The sequence below is a fragment of the Macaca fascicularis genome, chromosome 4 (assembly GCF_037993035.2).
Source record: "Macaca fascicularis isolate 582-1 chromosome 4, T2T-MFA8v1.1".
NCBI classification, from domain to species: domain Eukaryota; kingdom Metazoa; phylum Chordata; class Mammalia; order Primates; family Cercopithecidae; genus Macaca; species Macaca fascicularis.
Window position 1 is genome coordinate 134,260,463 of NC_088378.1, and position 18,084 is coordinate 134,278,546.

The 18,084-nt window shown below is 45.6% G+C and overlaps 1 protein-coding gene across 8 annotated transcripts in view; it reads right to left on the minus strand.

Moving 5' to 3' along the window:
* Nucleotides 1-1,061: 1,061 nt before the first annotated feature.
* The window catches only part of RNF8 (ring finger protein 8), a 39,481-nt gene continuing 22,458 nt past the window's right edge, over nt 1,062-18,084 (minus strand). For 4 of the 8 annotated variants that reach the window (XM_045390799.2, XM_045390798.2, XM_074038180.1 and 1 more), the window contains 3 exons: nt 16,322-16,429; nt 12,215-12,419; nt 1,062-1,559 (listed from right to left, as the gene is read on the minus strand). In XM_045390799.2, coding sequence (XP_045246734.2) covers nt 1,543-1,559; nt 12,215-12,419; nt 16,322-16,429 — 330 coding nt within the window. In that variant the 3' untranslated portion in view covers nt 1,062-1,542. The remainder of the gene's footprint in view (nt 1,560-12,214; nt 12,420-16,321; nt 16,430-18,084) is intronic. The other 4 variants (XM_005553126.4, XM_065544093.1, XM_005553125.4 and 1 more) reach the window with 3 other exon arrangements.

The window sequence follows — 18,084 nt, forward strand, 5'->3', positions numbered from 1 at the left end:
GCATCTTGGGAGGCTGAGGCAGGAGGGTTGCTTGAGGTCAGGAGTTTGAGACCAGCATGGTCAACATAGCAAGATTCCATCTCTATAAAAAAAAAAAAAAAAAGAAGTGGAAAAAGGAATGGTTCTCTAGATAGGCAGTAAGAAGGCAGAGGGAAGCAAATCATTAAATTATGTAATGCAGAGTTTCACAACCTGAGTAGAGGGCTCCTAGTTTCAAATAACCATTCTTTAATTTCTCATTATTTTTTTCTCATTCTCATCACAGGAAACCAAGGAAGCCATAGGTTATCCCTAACCTTCTATCTCCTAAACATCAAAACTAGTTTCCTTTCTGTTTAAAAAGGGGAGGTTGGCCAGGCATAGTGGCTCACGCCTGTAATCCCAGCACTTTGAGAGGCTGAGGCAGACAGATCATTTGATGTCAGGAGTTTGAGACCAGCCTGGCCAACATGGTGAAACCCCTTCTCTACAAAAAATACAAAAATTAGCTGGGTGTGATGGCATATGCCTGTAGTCCCAGTTACACGGAAGGTTGAGGTGGGAGGATGGTTTGAGTCTGGGAGGTGGAGGTTGCAGTGAGCTGAGATTACACCACTGTATTCCAGCTTGGGCAACAGAGTCAGATCTTGTCTCAAAAATAAAAATAAAAATAAAAAATAAAGGAGAGGTAGAGCAAAGACAGACTTTTAATTTAAAAGAAAAATAAAGAAAAAAGCATATCAAGTTGTCATAAAATCATTGCCTGTGTGTTTATGACGCAGGATAAAATAGATTTGGAAACATTCAAATGCCAGCTGAAGGAAAGGAGTTCTTCCCACCCCTGAAACAAGGTAAACAGTGACCCACCTCTGTAATAAAAAGGAAACACGACAATCAGGGGGTTAACAGAGCTCGTCTGGTGTGGCCATGATCTGCGGCTTGGCCTCTTAGGCTGACAATCACTTGAAGTCTATCATCTGATATAGTCACTTTCTTGGTTGTAATCTATGAGCTGCCAGTGTTTACTTGTGAGACTGTCTGGGAGCAGGAAGGGAAGGAAGGTAAATACACCAAAGCCCAGCTGAGCAACTGACAGGTTTTACATTTTATTTCCAGGAAATGAGATAGTATTTTCACAAAGAAGAGGTAAGCCATCCTCTCAAAATAGACACCGCCTTCAGAGGCAGCCACGGGGTACACCCAACCTATCCAAAACAATTGTCAACGGAGGTGTTTCTGAGGTATCAAAACAGTAACAACAACAACAAACTAAAAAAACAAAAGAGAACTCAAATAACTCATTCGACATGTAGTGAGGCAGAGTCTATGAAGTACCCTAAAGCAGTTGAGTGCCGGGAATCCTGGTGGTGCTTCAGCCAATGATGGCAGCAGGGCTGGCCACCGTGGAAGGCAAGTGACTGAGGGCTTCCTAACTCAGTCTCTGTCCCACAAGACTTCTCAGTTGACCTTCAGAGCAGCAGAGTCACGGCTAGAGAGAATGCTCCAGACCATCTCAGGCTCCCATTGCCTGGCAGTCTTTCAAAGGCCCTTAGAGCATGGTCTTCAGAACAATCTCTTTGCTTTGGAGAAAAAGAAGAGAAATAAATAAATGAGGAGCTGGCATTTCCCTTCCCTGGACTCCCTGCTTCCAGCCTTGCCACTCTGTCTCTTCCTCACACAGCAGCCATAGCAAACTGAGAAAACAGAAGTCAGATCATGTTACTCTCGCTCAAAGCCTGTTCCTCATTCCTCTCATAGTAACAGTTAAAGTCTAAGTCCTTTCAAAGGCCTACAAGGCCCTACACAATCTGCATCTTGCCCAAGCTTCCTCTCCTCATCTCCTACCCACTCCCCAGCACTCACTCCACTCCCCAGCACTGGCCTCTTTGCTCCCCCTTACCATTCCCTCTTTCCCTCCATGGCAGCATGGCCGCCTCCTTCAGAGCTTCCCTCAATAGTTCCTGCTCAGAAGTGCCTTCCTTGATTACCCTATTAAGCATTGCCAAGGCTTTCACCATCACCTCTTCTCCCCTTCTTGCTTGATTTTTCTCCATAGCATGAATCACATCTAACTTAGATTTTCACTTTTTACATCCTCAGCATCTAGAACAGTGCCCAGCACAAACCTGGCCCTCAATAAATCTGCTAAAGGATGTTAAAGGAGGGAATGAATTATATACAGGAATAGACAGGGAGAGGCGGGAGTTCTTCCTGTGTCCAAAGAGGAAGGGGACAAGAAAGGCTATTTACTTACTAGCCTCCGGGCTTTTCCAATAGCTTCTGCTTCCTTGATCCCAGAAAGGTGGGGATCCTGGCCTATGCCAAAGGCACAATAAAGTCACCGAGCAAATTTTCCCCTTTCTCTGGGACTGAATTCTGGAATGCTTTGGTAGGGGATTGAAAGGACTACAGAAGTTATTTGTCTCCCACTTCTGGGTAGCCTTTGAGGTGGTGGGCCTTGGGGCTGGGCATGCCTTCAGCCTTGGAGAGAGAGAACCAAGAGGGGTTCCCTCCCTCTTAGCTAATGGTCTCAACTATTAGCTCACAGAAGAATACAGAAGCCACAAGAAAGAAATTATCTCGACGCCCCCAAGCAAACTTCCTTGCCCCAGCTCCCACATGAAACTCTTCCTTCTGTAAAACAAAGAATGTACCCTTCTACTCTTAAAGACTAATTCCTTTCTGAGCTCTGCACTCCCTGTCTTCCCCTGCCTTCCAAAGAATCATATCCTATCCGCTATCTTGGTTTTCCAGCATGCCCTTCTCTACAGGCTCCTTTCAATCAGCAATTGAACATGCTTGAATCACGTCTTTAAAAAACAACAAAAACTCCATTTCACCCTACTTCCTCCTCCAAATACAGCCTTCTTTTGGTGGTGGTCCTCACCATCTTAGTCACAGCCAAACGTTGTGAAGAAGTTGTCTATTCTTTCTGTACTCCCTCATCTCACACTCACTCCCCAATCACTGTAAACTGACTTCTGACTCCACCATCCCCCACGACTTATACTAGATAAAGTCACTGATATTACTCAATGGGCAATTTTTCATCCTTATCTTGTTTAATGTCTCAATGGGCAATTTTTCATCCTTATCTTGTTTAATGTCTCGGCAGCATTTCATATATGGACTTCTCACTTTATAACTCTTCATAAACACGTATTTACTGAAGAGCTACCATGTGCCAAACACTCTTCAATGCCCTGAGAATACTACAAGGAGTAAGATAAAATTCCTGCCCTCAAGGAGTTTAGAAATCTAGAGGCAAGAGTACATTAACAAATATTATTTCAATCTGGTAAATGCTTTCAAAGAAATAATAGGGCAATGTCTAGAATGTAATGACGGGGGTCTACCATAGACAACAGTGTGGCCAGGAAGGCTCAAAGGACACCATGTAATGTCTTTTTTTTTTTTTTTTAAAGAGATGGGGTCTGGCTCTTTTGCCCAGGCTGGAGTACAATGGCACAGTCGCAGCTTACTGGAGACTTAAACTCCTGGGTTCAAGGGATGCTCCAGCCTCAGCCTCCTGAGTAGGCAGGACCACAGGCATGTGCCACCATGCCTAATTTTTTTTTTTTTTGAGATGGGGGTCTCACTGTGTTGCCCAGGCTGGTCTTGAACTCCTGGCATCAAGTGATCCTCTCACCTCCGTCTCCCAAGTAGCTGTGAGGACAGCCGTGTACCAGCTCTAGTGTCATTTGTTGCCTGCCCCACATACCTCTTTTTCCATCTCTCTCTTTTTGACCATTCATCAGACTGTCCTGTAGGCCCCTCTTCTACTACTCATCCCCTAATGTTGGTGTTTCTCATGGCTAAGAACTTGCCTTTTGGCTCTTAATACCACAGAGAGGGTAACAGTGGTTCATCCACTTCCATGGCTCATGAACCCCAAACCTAGGATCTCAACTTGGCCTGTCCTTCAGGCTCCAGATCCACACATTCATATACCCACTGAACAGCTCCACTGATGTCCTCAGGTGCCTTAAACTTTTCAGTTGAGAACTAAATTTGTCTGCCCCAACTGTTCCTATTTTAGTAAATGCATCATCATCAACTCAGGTGCCCCTAATAGAAAGAAACCTGGACATGATCTGAGCTCCCCTGTACTCCCCACAGCACATCAGTCCCACAGACCTGTGAATTCTTTTTTTTTTTTTTTTTTTTTGAGACGGAGTCTCGCTCTGTCGCGTAGGCTGGAGTGCAGTGGCCGGATCTCAGCTCACTGCAAGCTCCGCCTCCCGGGTTCACGCCATTCTCCTGCCTCAGCCTCCCAAGTAGCTGGGACTACAGGCGCCCGTCACCTCGCCCGGCTAGTTTTTTGTATTTTTTAGTAGAGAAGGGGTTTCACCGTGTTAGCCAGGATGGTCTCGATCTCCTGACCTCGTGATCTGCCAATCTTGGCCTCCCAAAGTGCTGGGATTACAGGCTTGAGCCACCGCGCCCGGCCGAGACCTATGGATTCTACCTCCTTAACTACCTCTTGAATCTATCCACTCTGGCCATCCCTGCTGCTACTTCTCTAGCCTAGCCACCATCATCGCTGGCCATGATTACTGCCTTTATTCTTGTTTCCAGAACCATGTAGTCTCTTCACTACAGCCAGACTAACCTATCCAGAAAAACACAAACATCAACAGTCAGATCTCCACTTCTGATAGTTTCCCCCTGCCCCTAGACTAACTCTGCAACATGTCTGTAACACCCTTCATGACCCAGTCCTGCCTACTTTTCCAGGCTGAATGCTCAATATTCTCTCCAGCACTCTGTACTTCTCTCAGCCCCGAAAAACCCCTTGCTTTTGCTTCTTGTCCTTCCACCTAAAAGATACACTCCATGTCCTTCACTGACTCAGGGAAGACTTTCCTTGACTCAGCACCCTTTATTTCTCATATTGTAGGATTTTACTATAAGGAGCCTAGGGCCTGCACTTAGAGCAAAAGTTCCATGAGGGGAGAGGTTGCACATGCCCTCTTTGCTTTTATCCCCAAGCACTTAGCATTTAGTAGGAGCTAAGAAAAAGGAAAGACCCAGGACTGGGCATGGTGGCTCATGCCTATAACCCCAGCACTGTGGGAAGCTGAGGGCTGATTCAATGAGCACAGGAGTTCGAGACCAGCCCAGGTGACATAGTGAAACCCCATCTCTACAGAAAATACAAAAAATTAGCCAGGCATGGTGGTGCACACCTGTAGTCCCAGCTACTAGGGAGGCTGAGGTAGGAGGATGCTTGAGCCCAGGAGGTGGAGGTTTGCAGTAAGTAAGCTGAGATCATGCCACTGCACTCAGCCTGGGCGACAGGAAAAAAAAGGAAAGACCCAGAAGAAAGGAAGCAAGGAAGAGATTTTCTTTGGGGTTGGTTCTGGTTCAAGTTTAACAAGACAAGGGTAAAAGCAGTCCAAACTCTCCAGGGTACAGAAAGTAACTGAAGTAGAAGCCCTAGCCAGGAAAAGGAGCATGTCTGGTTATATCAAGAACCATAGCAGTAGGCAGTTGGACAGAATATATATCCAGCTGATGAGGTATAATCAGACACTCTCTATGATTAGTTCATAGAATATCAACTTATTTGAGCTTGCTCTAAAAATACTCAGTGTTCATCTAGGGTTAACCAAGAAACTCAAAGAAAAGTTGCTTTGGTTAATGATGCTACTCTATATTTGCACAGGTAGTCTCCTACAATAGACATTCCTGGAAGTAGGTATGAAAAATCATAAAATTACATGTTAGGAGGGAAGGAGGATCCATTTTTTAGAGGGCCAAAAATAACTGTATTATCACTAAAAATCAAAAAAGGGCAGGAGAAAATTTTACTGTGGGAAATAGCAATGAACAATCTGAAGTGTCTCCTGCTAAACACCAGAGATGGCCAGAACTGCTCATGTTCCATCTCCAGGCCCTTTTCCCAGCCCTAGGCTGGTGGGCTGACAGCTGGGCTGCAGCCTCCAGCAGCAATGGGATCCCACCATGGCCAGCAAGCACTGATTTTCACTTTCAGTACAACATGGTGCAGGGCTCACTGGAGTCACTGACTCTCCTGCACTGGACTCTTCAGGGTGTATTTAAAGCTGTCATAGCCCAGCAGTCAAAGTCAGCCCTGGATCTCTCAACCAGGGCATGCATGGTTCCGTCAAACTCAATCTTCCATACATTTAGGGTGCACTGAAAGATGATTAATAGCATCTAGGAAGGCCACTCTCCTAAACTGTGAAAACTTTTCTGGGTGCCTGCAAGACGGTAGTAGCTTTTGGTGAAAGGGAGAAGACACTCTACCACAGAGCACGAAGTCAGAGAACAGCCTTCTGACCTCCAGATGGAAGGACCATTTGGAAATCACAAGCATTACAGAGACAATAAGGAAGTTAAGGTTCTAGGACTTCCTAGGTTGCTACTCCATAAGGTCCAATTAATCCCACAGCAGACCTCTACTAAGTTTCATTAGGTGAATAGTTCCTATGATGCCCTTGTCATTTCAAACTGTGTATTCTGAGGTGTCAATAAGAGTGATAGGGGGAAAAAAAAATTAGACCAGGCGCAGTGGCTCACACCTGTAATCCTGGCACTTTGGGAGGCTGAGGCAGGTGGATTGCTCAAGCTCAGGAGTTCGAGATCAGCCTGGGCAACATGGTGAAACCCTATCTCTACAAAAAATACAAAAAATTAGCTGGGTGTGGTGGCACACACCTGTGGTCCCAGCTACTTGGGAGGCTGAGGTAAGAGGATTACCTGAGCCCGAAGGCCAAGGCTACAGTGAGCTGTGATCTTGCCACTGCATGCCAGCCTTTTTCAAGAAAAACAAAACAAAACAAAAGGATGACAGGCCGGGCGCGGTGGCTCAAGCCTGTAATCCCAGCACTTTGGGAGGCCGAGACGGGCGGATCACGAGGTCAGGAGATCGAGACCATCCTGGCTAACATGGTGAAACCCCGTCTCTACTAAAAAATACAAAAAAAACTAGCCGGGTGAGGTGGCGGGCGCCTGTAGTCCCAGCTACTCGGGAGGCTGAGGCAGGAGAATGGCGTAAACCCGGGAGGCGGAGCTTGCAGTGAGCTGAGATCCGGCCACTGCGCTCCAGCCTGGGAGACAGAGCGAAACTCCGCCTCAAAAAAAAAAAAAAAAAAAAAGGCCGGGCGCGGTGGCTCAAGCCTGTAATCCCAGCACTTTGGGAGGCCGAGACGGGCGGATCACGAGGTCGGGAGATCGAGACCATCCTGGTTAACACGGTGAAACCCCGTCTCTACTAAAAAATACAAAAAACTAGCCGGGCGAGGTGGCGGGCGCCTGTAGTCCCAGCTACTCGGGAGGCTGAGGCAGGAGAATGGCGTGAACCCGGGAGGCGGAGCTTGCAGTGAGCTGAGATCCGGCCACTGCACTCCAGCCTGGGTGACAGCGCAAGACTCCGTCTCAAAAAAAAAAAAAAAAAAAAAAAAAAAGGATGACAAAGGAAAGAAATTCAACAGAGGAAAAACCACACCTTGATGACAAGGAAGGATACTAGGACACAAAAGAAGAAGAGAAGGAAAAAAAAGGGGGAATGAATAGGGAAGTGGTGAGAGAGAAATTAAAAAGCTTCTAGTAACAAGTCTGATAATGTTCCATCCCATTACAATTTTGCAAAGCATACTTTTTCTTTTTCTTTTTTTTTTTTTGAGACGAAGTCTCGCTCTGTTGCCCAGGCTGGAGTGCAGTAGCGTGATTTTGGCTCACTGCAACCTCCGCCTCCCAGGTTCAAGCAATTCTCCTGACTCAGCCTCCTGAGTAGCTGGGATTACAGGTGTGGACCACCACGCCCAGCTAATTTTTGTATTTTTAGTAGAGATGGGGTTCACCATATTGGTCAGGCTGGTCTCAAACTCCTGACCTTGTGATCTGGCTCCCCTCAGCCTCCCAAAGTGCTGGGATTACAGCCGTGAGCCACAGTGCCCAGCCTGCATACATTGTTTAAAGTAAAAAAATCTTAAGAGCCGGACGTGGTGGCTCACGCCTGTAATCCCAGCACTTTGAGAGGCAGAGGTGGGCGGATCACCTGAGGTCGGGAGTTCGAGACCAGCCTGACTAACATGGAGAAGCCCTATCTCTACTAAAAATACAAAATTAGCCAGGCGTGGTGGCGCATGTTTGTAATCCCAGCTACTTGAGAGGCTAAGGCAGAAGAACCGCTTGAACCCGGAAGGCGGAGGTTGTGGTGAGCTGAGATCGCGCCATTGCACTCCAGCCTGGGCAATAAGAGCGAAACTCCATCTCAAAAAAAAAAAAAAAATCTTAAGAATACAGTGTTATATACTATTTGAGTACAAGCATGTGGACACTTCTGCCTCATCCTGACCTTGCCACGATCCATTTTCTCTTAGACAAACACTGTCTTATACAAGGCAGGCAGAAATGCTGACTTCATGCAAAAGACCCTGATTCTCCAGGGACAGAACTGAGTAGGTTACAACTACCTGCTAACAGGTACTCTCTCTGGAAGAGAGAGGATTACTGCTGCCACTCCCTCAAAAATCCCTTTAAAAGGCTGTCTTTCAGCAAAGGAGGATGGGCAATATCAGGGAAAGCCTTACAGGTGGGCTGACAGATACTCTTCAGAGCCTGGGTTTTGCCAGTTTCTCCTGTCCTATGTTGGGACCACCCCCTACTTAGCCTACAGGAAGCTTTCAAGAGATACAGACACCCCCAACCTCTGGAGGGGACTTTGTGTCACAGATTTACACAATAGTTCACAAACGACTCTCCCCACCTCAGCACATGTGAAGGCCATGGCACACTCTCACTAGTAGCCGCAATTCACTATTATAGTAGCCAGGGGCCAGGCGCAGTGGCTCACGCCTGTAATCCCAGCACTTTGAGAGGATGAGCGGGGCACATCACCTGAGGTCAGGAGTTGGAGACCAGCCTGACCAACATAGTAAAACCCCGTCTCTACCAAAAATGCAAAAATTAGCTGGCTATGGTGGTGTGCACCTGTAATCCCAGCTACCCAGGAGGCTGAGGGAGGAGAATCACTTAAACCCGGAAGGGGAAGGTTGCAGTAAGCCAAAATCGTGCCATTAAACTTCAGCCTTTCAGCCTGGGCAACAAGGCAAGACTCCATCTCAAAAAAAAAAAAAAAAAAAAAAAAGTAGCAAGGCAGCTAAGGAATGTAGTTTGAAAAAGCCCCTTGGTTGAAAATCACTGTTCTAAAGGACCAAGGAGATTTTATTTCTACATCGCTTGTTATTTTCTGAGTACAACCCAAAGAAACTGCTAGGAAAAGCAAAACATAAGAGTTTTAACACTCTCGTCAACCAACTAACATTGAATGAGAACGAAAGAAACGGGAGGGGAGCAGCTGACATAAGACTGCTCTCTCACCTCACCAGCTCCAGAGGGAGATCATCTATAGGGGATTTCAAAAAAACTTTTCCATTCAGAAAAAGTCTCATGTCAATATCCCAGAGAGCCACAGTGACTCATGATACAGGACAGTCTGTTATCTGTCCTAGCTCCAGAGCATCCACCTCCAACTCAGGATCCAGCATCCTAACATTCCCATCCTCTTCCTCTCCTCTGGTCTCACACAAGAGATCAATGGCTAATCAGTCATGAGACTCTACTCCTCCCACTGACATATGAAACTTCAATAACCAGCCCAGGAGGCCTAGAAGTGAGGCTGCTCTTGGTGAAACCAGAATACAGGCATGTCTGCATGGGCAACCCCCTGCTGCCACAGGCAGGCAGGTCTCCTCTGAATTGAGAAGAGCAATTCCTGCTCCAGGGCCTGCAGTGTTAGGACTCTGACAATTATAAGCTTGCCAATCCTAGTTCCCAGATCCTAAATTTGGTCCTTTTTAAAAATTCCCATGCAACAGGGATTAAACCAGCTTTCAATTGGCCCTGGAATATGGAAGGAAGGTTGGTATTTAAACCGAGAATTTTCTCTAAACCCAGTGAAGCTGTTGATAGCTCTGGCATGTCTTTCCCCAAATCAAGTCTCAGAAAACCTGTCTGTCTCTAGAGAAAACTTCAAAGCTGCATTCGGTGTGATAACTACAGAAACCAAGATGGGTGCCAGAACTGCTCCCAGCCAATGCATTTAACAGGGAAGCTGACTCATTTTACTGTGTAGCCCCCTAGTGTTACCAAAAAAGTGAGAGACACCCTCTTTAGCCTTTGGAGAGAAAAACGGTATCTGTTATTACTCTGCAGAATTAACTCTGTGTAATAGGAGTCAGACGTAAACTTAGGACACAGGGCCCAAGGCCCTTCTTTCCTTTTTTTTTTTTTTTTTTTGAGATAGAATCTTGCTCTGTCATCCAGGCTGGAGTGCAGTGGTGCAACCTCGGCTCACTGCAACCTCTGCCTCCCAGGTTCAAACGATTCTCTTGCCTCAGCCTCCCACGTAGCTGCGACTACTGGTGTGTGCCACCACACCCAGCTACTTTTTGTATTTTTAGTGGAGATGGGCTTCCACCATGTTGACCAGGCTGGTCTCGAACTCCTGACCTCATGATTCGCCCACCTTGGCCGCCCAAAGTGCTGGGATTAGAGGTGTGAGCCACCGTGCCCAGCCTTTTCTTTCCCTGATGTTTTGTGAAGCCATTTACCATGCTTAGATTGCAGGGAAGGAACTCAGGTGGTAGACTGGGCGAAGAAAGCCCATGGATGTCCCTAGGTCTGCCTCCAACCCCATCCCCCGACTCAGCAGACTTCAGTTCAAAGGCCACAACCTGATCTTGGCCAGATCTGGGTTCCCAGATCACTGCTCCTCTCAAAAAGGGAAAGAGGGAAGAAAAAACATTCGCAAAGCCTCCATAGATACTTTCTAAGCCTTGGCATCATGTGAATATTATGTCTCGTAGGGGCCACACTGGGAACTGGGGCAGGGCAGGTCACTGCTTCTCATGCCTCTGTGTTTTGCTTGTGCTACTGTCTCCGCTTAGAAAGCTAACCGCCTAGGGAACCTTTAAGGCTCATTCAAATGTCATTTCCTTGATGAAGCTTTCTCCCATACCTGCACCTCCCCAGGCCAAATCAGATGTGTCCCCTCCTTTGAAGTTTCATAGCACCCTGATAAGGAACTCATCACACTATCTATTTGCCTTTCTATCTCCTCCGCCAGACTGTTCATGCTGTAAGGGATGAGATAATGTCTTATTTATCTTTTTCTCTTGAGGCCTAGTGTAGTATTCCTATAAATGCTTATGGAGTGATGGGAGGTGAAAAGGAAGAACAATGGGATTCTGCCAGAATCAAGTAGCTCTTGGAGGTGAAATTCTGTGGGGGCTTACATTTAGGCACAAAACCCAGTAGCATACAGCTGTTAGTAAAGTGGTAAAACTTCAGTTCCAAAGAGCCAACTTTCAAAGGCCGCTCTGCCCTCCCACAGGTCAGAATGTATTCCTTGGGCATAACAGGCACAGACACATGTCCTGCTCCGCCTCTGTGACAAGCCTGCGGCCTCCATTCTGGCTGACCAACCGAGGGCCAGTTTCAAACCACAGCTGCTTGCAAGTCAGCATCAGATTCCTGGCCCTACTATCCTATTTATAACTCACTGTATACTCAAGGTTTTTTCAACACCTGGACAGCAACGGAAGTGTCTTGACAACAGCACCATCTAGTGATTGGTACAGCAAAACGTCTGACTGTGTGTGTTTTTTAAAATCACATCTTTATTTTACCCCCACAACCAAGGCACACATGCTTAGCCTCCCACTTCCCTGCTGCTCAAATAACAGTTGAGGTTAATTCTATCTCAACTCTTCCTCTCACAGACTCTCTTTAACTCCTTTTACTCCTCCCCATTTATTCCACCTCTTCCCTAGTTCAAGAATTGTTTATCTGACTCTTTCCAAAAAAAATTTGTTGAAGTTTGGAAGTAAATAAGTCCTTTCTTGGCCGGGCGCGGTGGCTCAAGCCTGTAATCCCAGCACTTTGGGAGGCCGAGACGGGCGGATCACGAGGTCAGGAGATCGAGACCATCCTGGCGAACACGGTGAAACCCCGTCTCTACTAAAAAATACAAAAAACTAGCCGGGCGAGGCGGCGGGCGCCTGTAGTCCTAGCTACTCGGGAGGCTGAGGCAGGAGAATGGCGTAAACCCGGGGGGCGGAGCTTGCAGTGAGCTGAGATCCGGCCACTGCACTCTAGCCCGGGCGACAGAGCCAGACTCCGTCTCCAAAAAAAAAAAAAAAAAAAAAAAAAAAAAAAAAAATAAGTCCTTTCTTGAGGGGTAGGGATTCTCACACCCACTCACCTTTTCGTTCCCTAATGAGAACAATTCGTCGTTCTTTCACTTCTGAGCTCAGATTATTTACCATCTTATTAATGCAATTGTCCAGAACCAAAGAGTACGTTTTGGACTCAATGTCCTTCCGACAAATGGGGCATTCTATCTTCCGCTTCATCCATTCATTGATACAGTAGGAGCAGAAACTGTGGGCACAGTTCAAGGTGACAGCCTACAACAGGAATGTGAACACACATATCAGAACTTTCATGCTTACTTTCTCAGGATGCTTCTGATCTCAAAGTTAGGTCAGGAGTGAATTTCAAAGGCCAAATGGAAAATCAACCACAATCCCATCTTGAGGGCTTACAAAGAGTATCAGAATCATTCTTGGGGTTGGGCCAGGCGTGATGGCTCATGCCTATAATCCTGGCACTCTGCAAGGCCGAGGTGGGTGGGTCACCTGAGGTCAGGAGTTCGAGACCAGCCTGGACAACATGGTAAAACCTCGTCTCTACTAAAAATATGAAAATTAGCCAGTCATGGTGGTACACACCTCTAATCCCAGCTACTCGGGTGGCTGAGGCACGAGAATTTCTTGAACCCAGGAGGTGGAGGTTGCAGTGAGACAAAAATCACGCCACTGCAGTCTGGCCTGAGTGACAGAGGGAGACTCTGTCTTTTAAAAAAAAAAAAAAAAAAATCGTTCTTAGGGTTGGGAAATTTTAAGCTTTATGTTAGATAATTCTTTTATTTTCTCAAAGTTAAGGGATTTGTCTGTTTCAGTCCACCAACTCAGACCACGCTCCCAGTGTGGGCTGGCCACCTTGCAAACAAAATGTTACTGGATATGAGTAGGACTAATAAGTGTGTGAATGCTTACACCTGTAATCCTAGCACTTGGGGAGCTGAAGAAGGTGGACTGCTTGAGCCAGGAATTCAAGACCAGCCTGAGACATGGTGAAATCCCATCTCTACCAAAAAAAAAAAAAAAATAGCCGGGCATGGTGGCACAGTCTGTAGCCCCAGCTACTCATGAGGCTGGGGTGGGAGGATCACTTCAGCCCGGGAGCTAGAAACTGCAGTGAGCCATGACGGCGTCATTGCACTCTAGCGTGGGCGACAGAGTGAGACACTGCCTGGAAAAAAACTAACAAACAAACAAAAACAAACAATAAATATTATTAGTTTCTGCCAATCTGACGCTTTTGTAAAACAAATTTTTCAAAAAGAAAAACAAATTTGTCTTGCTAATTAACATATGAAAGGGAACACATACTAAATTTTAAGTATAGAGAATTATATGATATCATCTCTAAAACTGAAAAAGTAAAATAATATAGAAGGCAACTAAAAATGCTGGGCAAAAAAAAGAAACTAAAAAGTAAAAATATAATGGGTTTATTGACAATGCCTGAATATCTAAGTAAATGTGCCAATGAAGAGAGAAAGCAAAAGGAAGCCTGTATTTGTGGGGCTCCTCTGAGTAATCCCTCTGGTCAATTTCTGCCAGAGCCCTTTTCACTCTGGAGAATACAAACCTTTCTCTTTGTTACTTTTGTTTATGTACATCTCCTAAGATACAAGGCTCTTGTATCTTATGCTCAAAAGTGCTCATTCCTGCTCTTAGGATAACAGTGCAAAATAACACTGATATTACATATTTTTTAAATGCCAAGTTGAGCACAGAAGCTAGGAAACATTGTGTTTATTACATAAGACAAGCTCTCATAAACAGTACTGAAAACCTATGTGATAAAAATGAAACATCTGAGGCTTACTGTATCCCAGCACTTTGGGAGGCTGAGGTGGGCAGATCACCTGAGGTCAGAGTTCGAGACCAGCCTGGCCAACATGATGAAATCCCATCTCTACTAAAAATATAAAAAAATTAGCCGGGCATGGTGGTGGGTGCCTGTAGTCCCAGCTACTCGGGAGGCTGAGGCAGGATCACTTGAATCCAGGAGGTGGAGGTTGCAGTGAGCCAAGATCATACCACTGCAACCCAGCCTGGGTGACACAGCGAGACTCTGTCTCAAAAATAAACAAATAAATTAAATAAAACATATTTCTGAGACTGATTTTAAGAGGTAACCAGTAAAGTAGATAAGAAGGTATTCTGTAAACAAAACACAGGTCAAGTTGTTTACGTCTTATATGTCTCTGCGGATTGCTCCAGGTTGGCTAACTCATCATTTATTTCAACCCGTTTCTTGTCTTCCTCTTCTAGAGTCCATAAGCCTTGTCAAAACAACACAGAGCTTCTCCAAAGTAGGGAATCAGATGACTAGAAATTATGGGGGAAGTTACGATCTGAAGTCTAAGTGGACCCACAGCAAAAGAAAAAGGTCTCCCTAGGAGAGATTTTTCAAGAGGCTAACAGACCCAACCTCCCTAAAGATCACCTGAGTAAAGAAAGCTGTGCATATATGTGCTTTCCCTTTTTTTTTTTTTTTTTTTTTGAGACGGAGTCTCACTCTGTCACCCACGCTGGAGTGCAGTGGTACGATATCACTTCACTGCAACCTCCGCCCCCTGGGTTCAAGCAATTCTCCTGCCTCAGCCTCCTGAGTAGCTGGGATTACAGGTACACATCACCATGCCCAGCTAATTTTTCTATTATTAATAGAGATGGGGTTTTGCCATGTTGACCAGGCTGATCTTGAACTCTTGACCTCAGGTGATCTGCCCACCTTGGCCTCCCAAAGTGCTCGGATTATAGGCATGAGCCATTGCAACTGGCCTACATTTTTTTTTTCTTTTTTTTTTTCTTTTTTGAGATGGAGTCTCGCTCTGTCGCCCAGGCTGGAGTGCAGAGGCGCGATCTCGGCTCACTGCAAGCTCCACCTCCCAGGTTCATGCCATTCTCCTGCCTCAGCCTTCTTTTTCTTCTGCCTTGCTCTGTTGCCCAGACTGGAGTACAATGGTGTGATCTCGGCTCACTGTAGCCTCCGCCTCCCAGATTGAAGTGATTCTCCTGCCTCAGCCTCCCAACTAGCTGGGACTACATGCACACACCACCACCCCTGGGATTTTTGTATTTTTAGTAGAGATGGGGTTTCACCATGTTGGCCAGTCTGGTCTCGAACTCCTTACCTCAAGTGATCCTCCTGCACTTGGCCTCCCAAAATGCTGGGATTACAGGTGTGAGCCACTGCGCCTGGCCTTCTTTTTAAAGGAGTCTGAAAAGCACTGTCATTTAGTAACTTGAGTTTAACACTTGTGGTCTAAGGTGAACTGGTCATAAATGGCAGAATTTGTTAAATAAATAAATAAGCCAGTGCAAAAATATGATAGGCTAACAAATGGTAGAGGTTTCAAGTTTCCATAAGGAGCCTCAGAGTCCCTGAAATATACTCAACTTGGGCCCTGAACTCCCAAAGTGACCACATTTTAATGGCGTTTACCCCCTCGTTTAAAAGGCTGCACTATAAGCATATTCTCAGCATTGGGCCCATTCAGAGTAAAGAAAAAATAGCTTTTACTGAGCAGCTTTATTCTGATACTTCCAAAATCTAATTTGGCCCTGTTTTCCCCTCAACAACAAAGAGATAAAAGCTTCACTGCAGCTAAAAATGTTAATCATACCAAATAAACATTTAAGAACAGATGAAATGCCACAAAAGGACAGTGAAGGGAAAGAAGATTATAAAAACAAATGAGAAATGGTCATCTCTAGGGGTCACTTTGAAATCAAATAGTTGTAAGTTCCTGGAAGAAAATCTCTTCAGAATGTTCCCCTATAGTAGAAGCAGCCTGTACAGCCCAGGCTCCATTCAGGGTTGGGAGAATAAGAAGGGGTCAGCCAGGTGTGGTGACTCACACCTGTAATCCCAGCACTTTGGGAGGCCGAGGTGGGCAGATCACCTGAGGTCAGGAATTCGAGACCAGCCTGGCCAACATGGCAAAACCCCATGTCTACTAAAAATACTAAAATTTAGCCAGGCGTGGTGGCATGTGCCTGTAATCCCAGCTACTCAGGAGGCTGAGGCACAAGAACTGCTTGAGCCCGGGAAGTGGGGGTTGCAGTGAGCCAAGATCGCAGCACGGCACTCCAGCCTGGGTGACAGAGTAAGACTCTCTCAAAAAAAAAAAAAAAAAAAAAAAAAAAGAAGGGGTGAGCAACTTCATTACCTCAATGAAGTATTCTGAACAAATAATACATTGGAGCTCATTCTCTAGCACATCATTCATGTGGCTGAGAACTTCTTCCTTCTGTGCTTGCACCTTCTCCTTCTCTTCCTGCAAGACACACAATCCTACCTGTCATTCAGATAACCAACAAAAATGCAAAAGGGGACAGGGAGCAGGGTTAATTATTTAGAAGAGGATTCAGTCTTAATGAATGATTCATTCTGGTATAGCAACATTAAGAACACTTTCCCTAAGGGTTATTGTTAATAATTGTTTTCTAATGCAGAGCACTAACCTTCTTTCTTTCCTCTCCCTACTTGCTATGGTGTGAATGTTTGTGCTTCCTCCCAAATTCCCATGTTGACACTTATTTTCAAATGTGATGGTATTAAGAGGTGGGGCCTTTGGGAGGTGACTAGGTCATGAGGGCTCCATGCTCATAAATCGGGTTAGTGGCCTTTATAAAAGGGGCCCAAGGAGAGCTCGTGTGCCCCTTCTACCATGTAGGGACACAGCAAGACTCTATCTATGAAACAGAAGATAGCCCTCACCAGACACCAAATATGCCAGTATCTTGATCTTGGATTTCCCAACCTCCAGTACTGTGAGAAATAAATTTCTGTTGTTTGTAAGCTATGCAGTTTATGGGTCTTTTTTGTAGTAGCCTGAATGGACTAAAACACCACTTTTTCAGTATTTGCATTGCAGTTTCTGTCTCCTTCCCCAAAATTAGTCAAATGAGAAAAATGCAGGTGGTATACTAACCACACCAACCACCCAAGACCAGATGGGACATTAAGTAGTTTATAGCAAGCCGTAGTTCGGACGTTACATAAGATCATCCCAAATAATGAAAAACTCACTGGACAAGAAAAGACGCATGAATAGTCCAGAGAGGCAGGAAACTTGAATTAGTTATAAAGTTAAAGTGTTCTTTGCAGCTGCCTTTTCTATAAAGTAAGGCACACCTCTGGAGGCAGAAGGCTGGAGAAAGGCCTCTTGAATTACCTTCAGGCTCCATGCTCTATGATACCTGCCACTTCCCACGCCTGCAGAGGCCTGCAGTACCATCTCCCTGGCTTTCCCCAAGAGGTCAGACTGCGGGTGAACACGCTTTTTAAGGAGGATCCTAGGTATGCTCTCTTGAAGCAGACATTTATTTTAGCACTTCACCCCCAAAACAGAAAGCATTAAGAGCCCCTGAGGGGGACAGGATAGGCCATTTGAGGTATATTTGAGTGGCCGGCTCATTTTTCATCTTTTTGTTTTCTTTTCCACTCAAAGCAGACTGGCAGACTGCTCAGGGCAGTGAAGAAAGTCTGGACCCCCTTAACTATAGTCAAATTCCCTGAGAACTTATGAATCACTGGGTTTAAAAAGATGTGGTAGTTTCTTGGAGGTTGAAGAGGAAGGTATTATGTGATTTAAACAGGAAATCAAACCAACTAAAGTCCCTCCTTCAGCTCTAGGTCTGTACATGGAGGGGGTGGGATGAGAGATGCAGTCAGACTCAGGTATTAATGTCAGGTCAGAGGTTGCAAATTGGTGGCCTGTGGACTGGATCCACCCTGCAGACTTGTTTAATTTGGCCTTCACATTAAAGAAAACACACACAAAAAGCTGAAGTTGTTGCCAATATTTAAACTTTGGGATATTTCACTTAAACATTTGGACTTTCATCTGCTGTGGAAAAATCAGAAGATCTGACAACACTGGGCCTGCACTTCTGGACGGCAACAATTGGCTGAGCAGAGAAGAGTTGC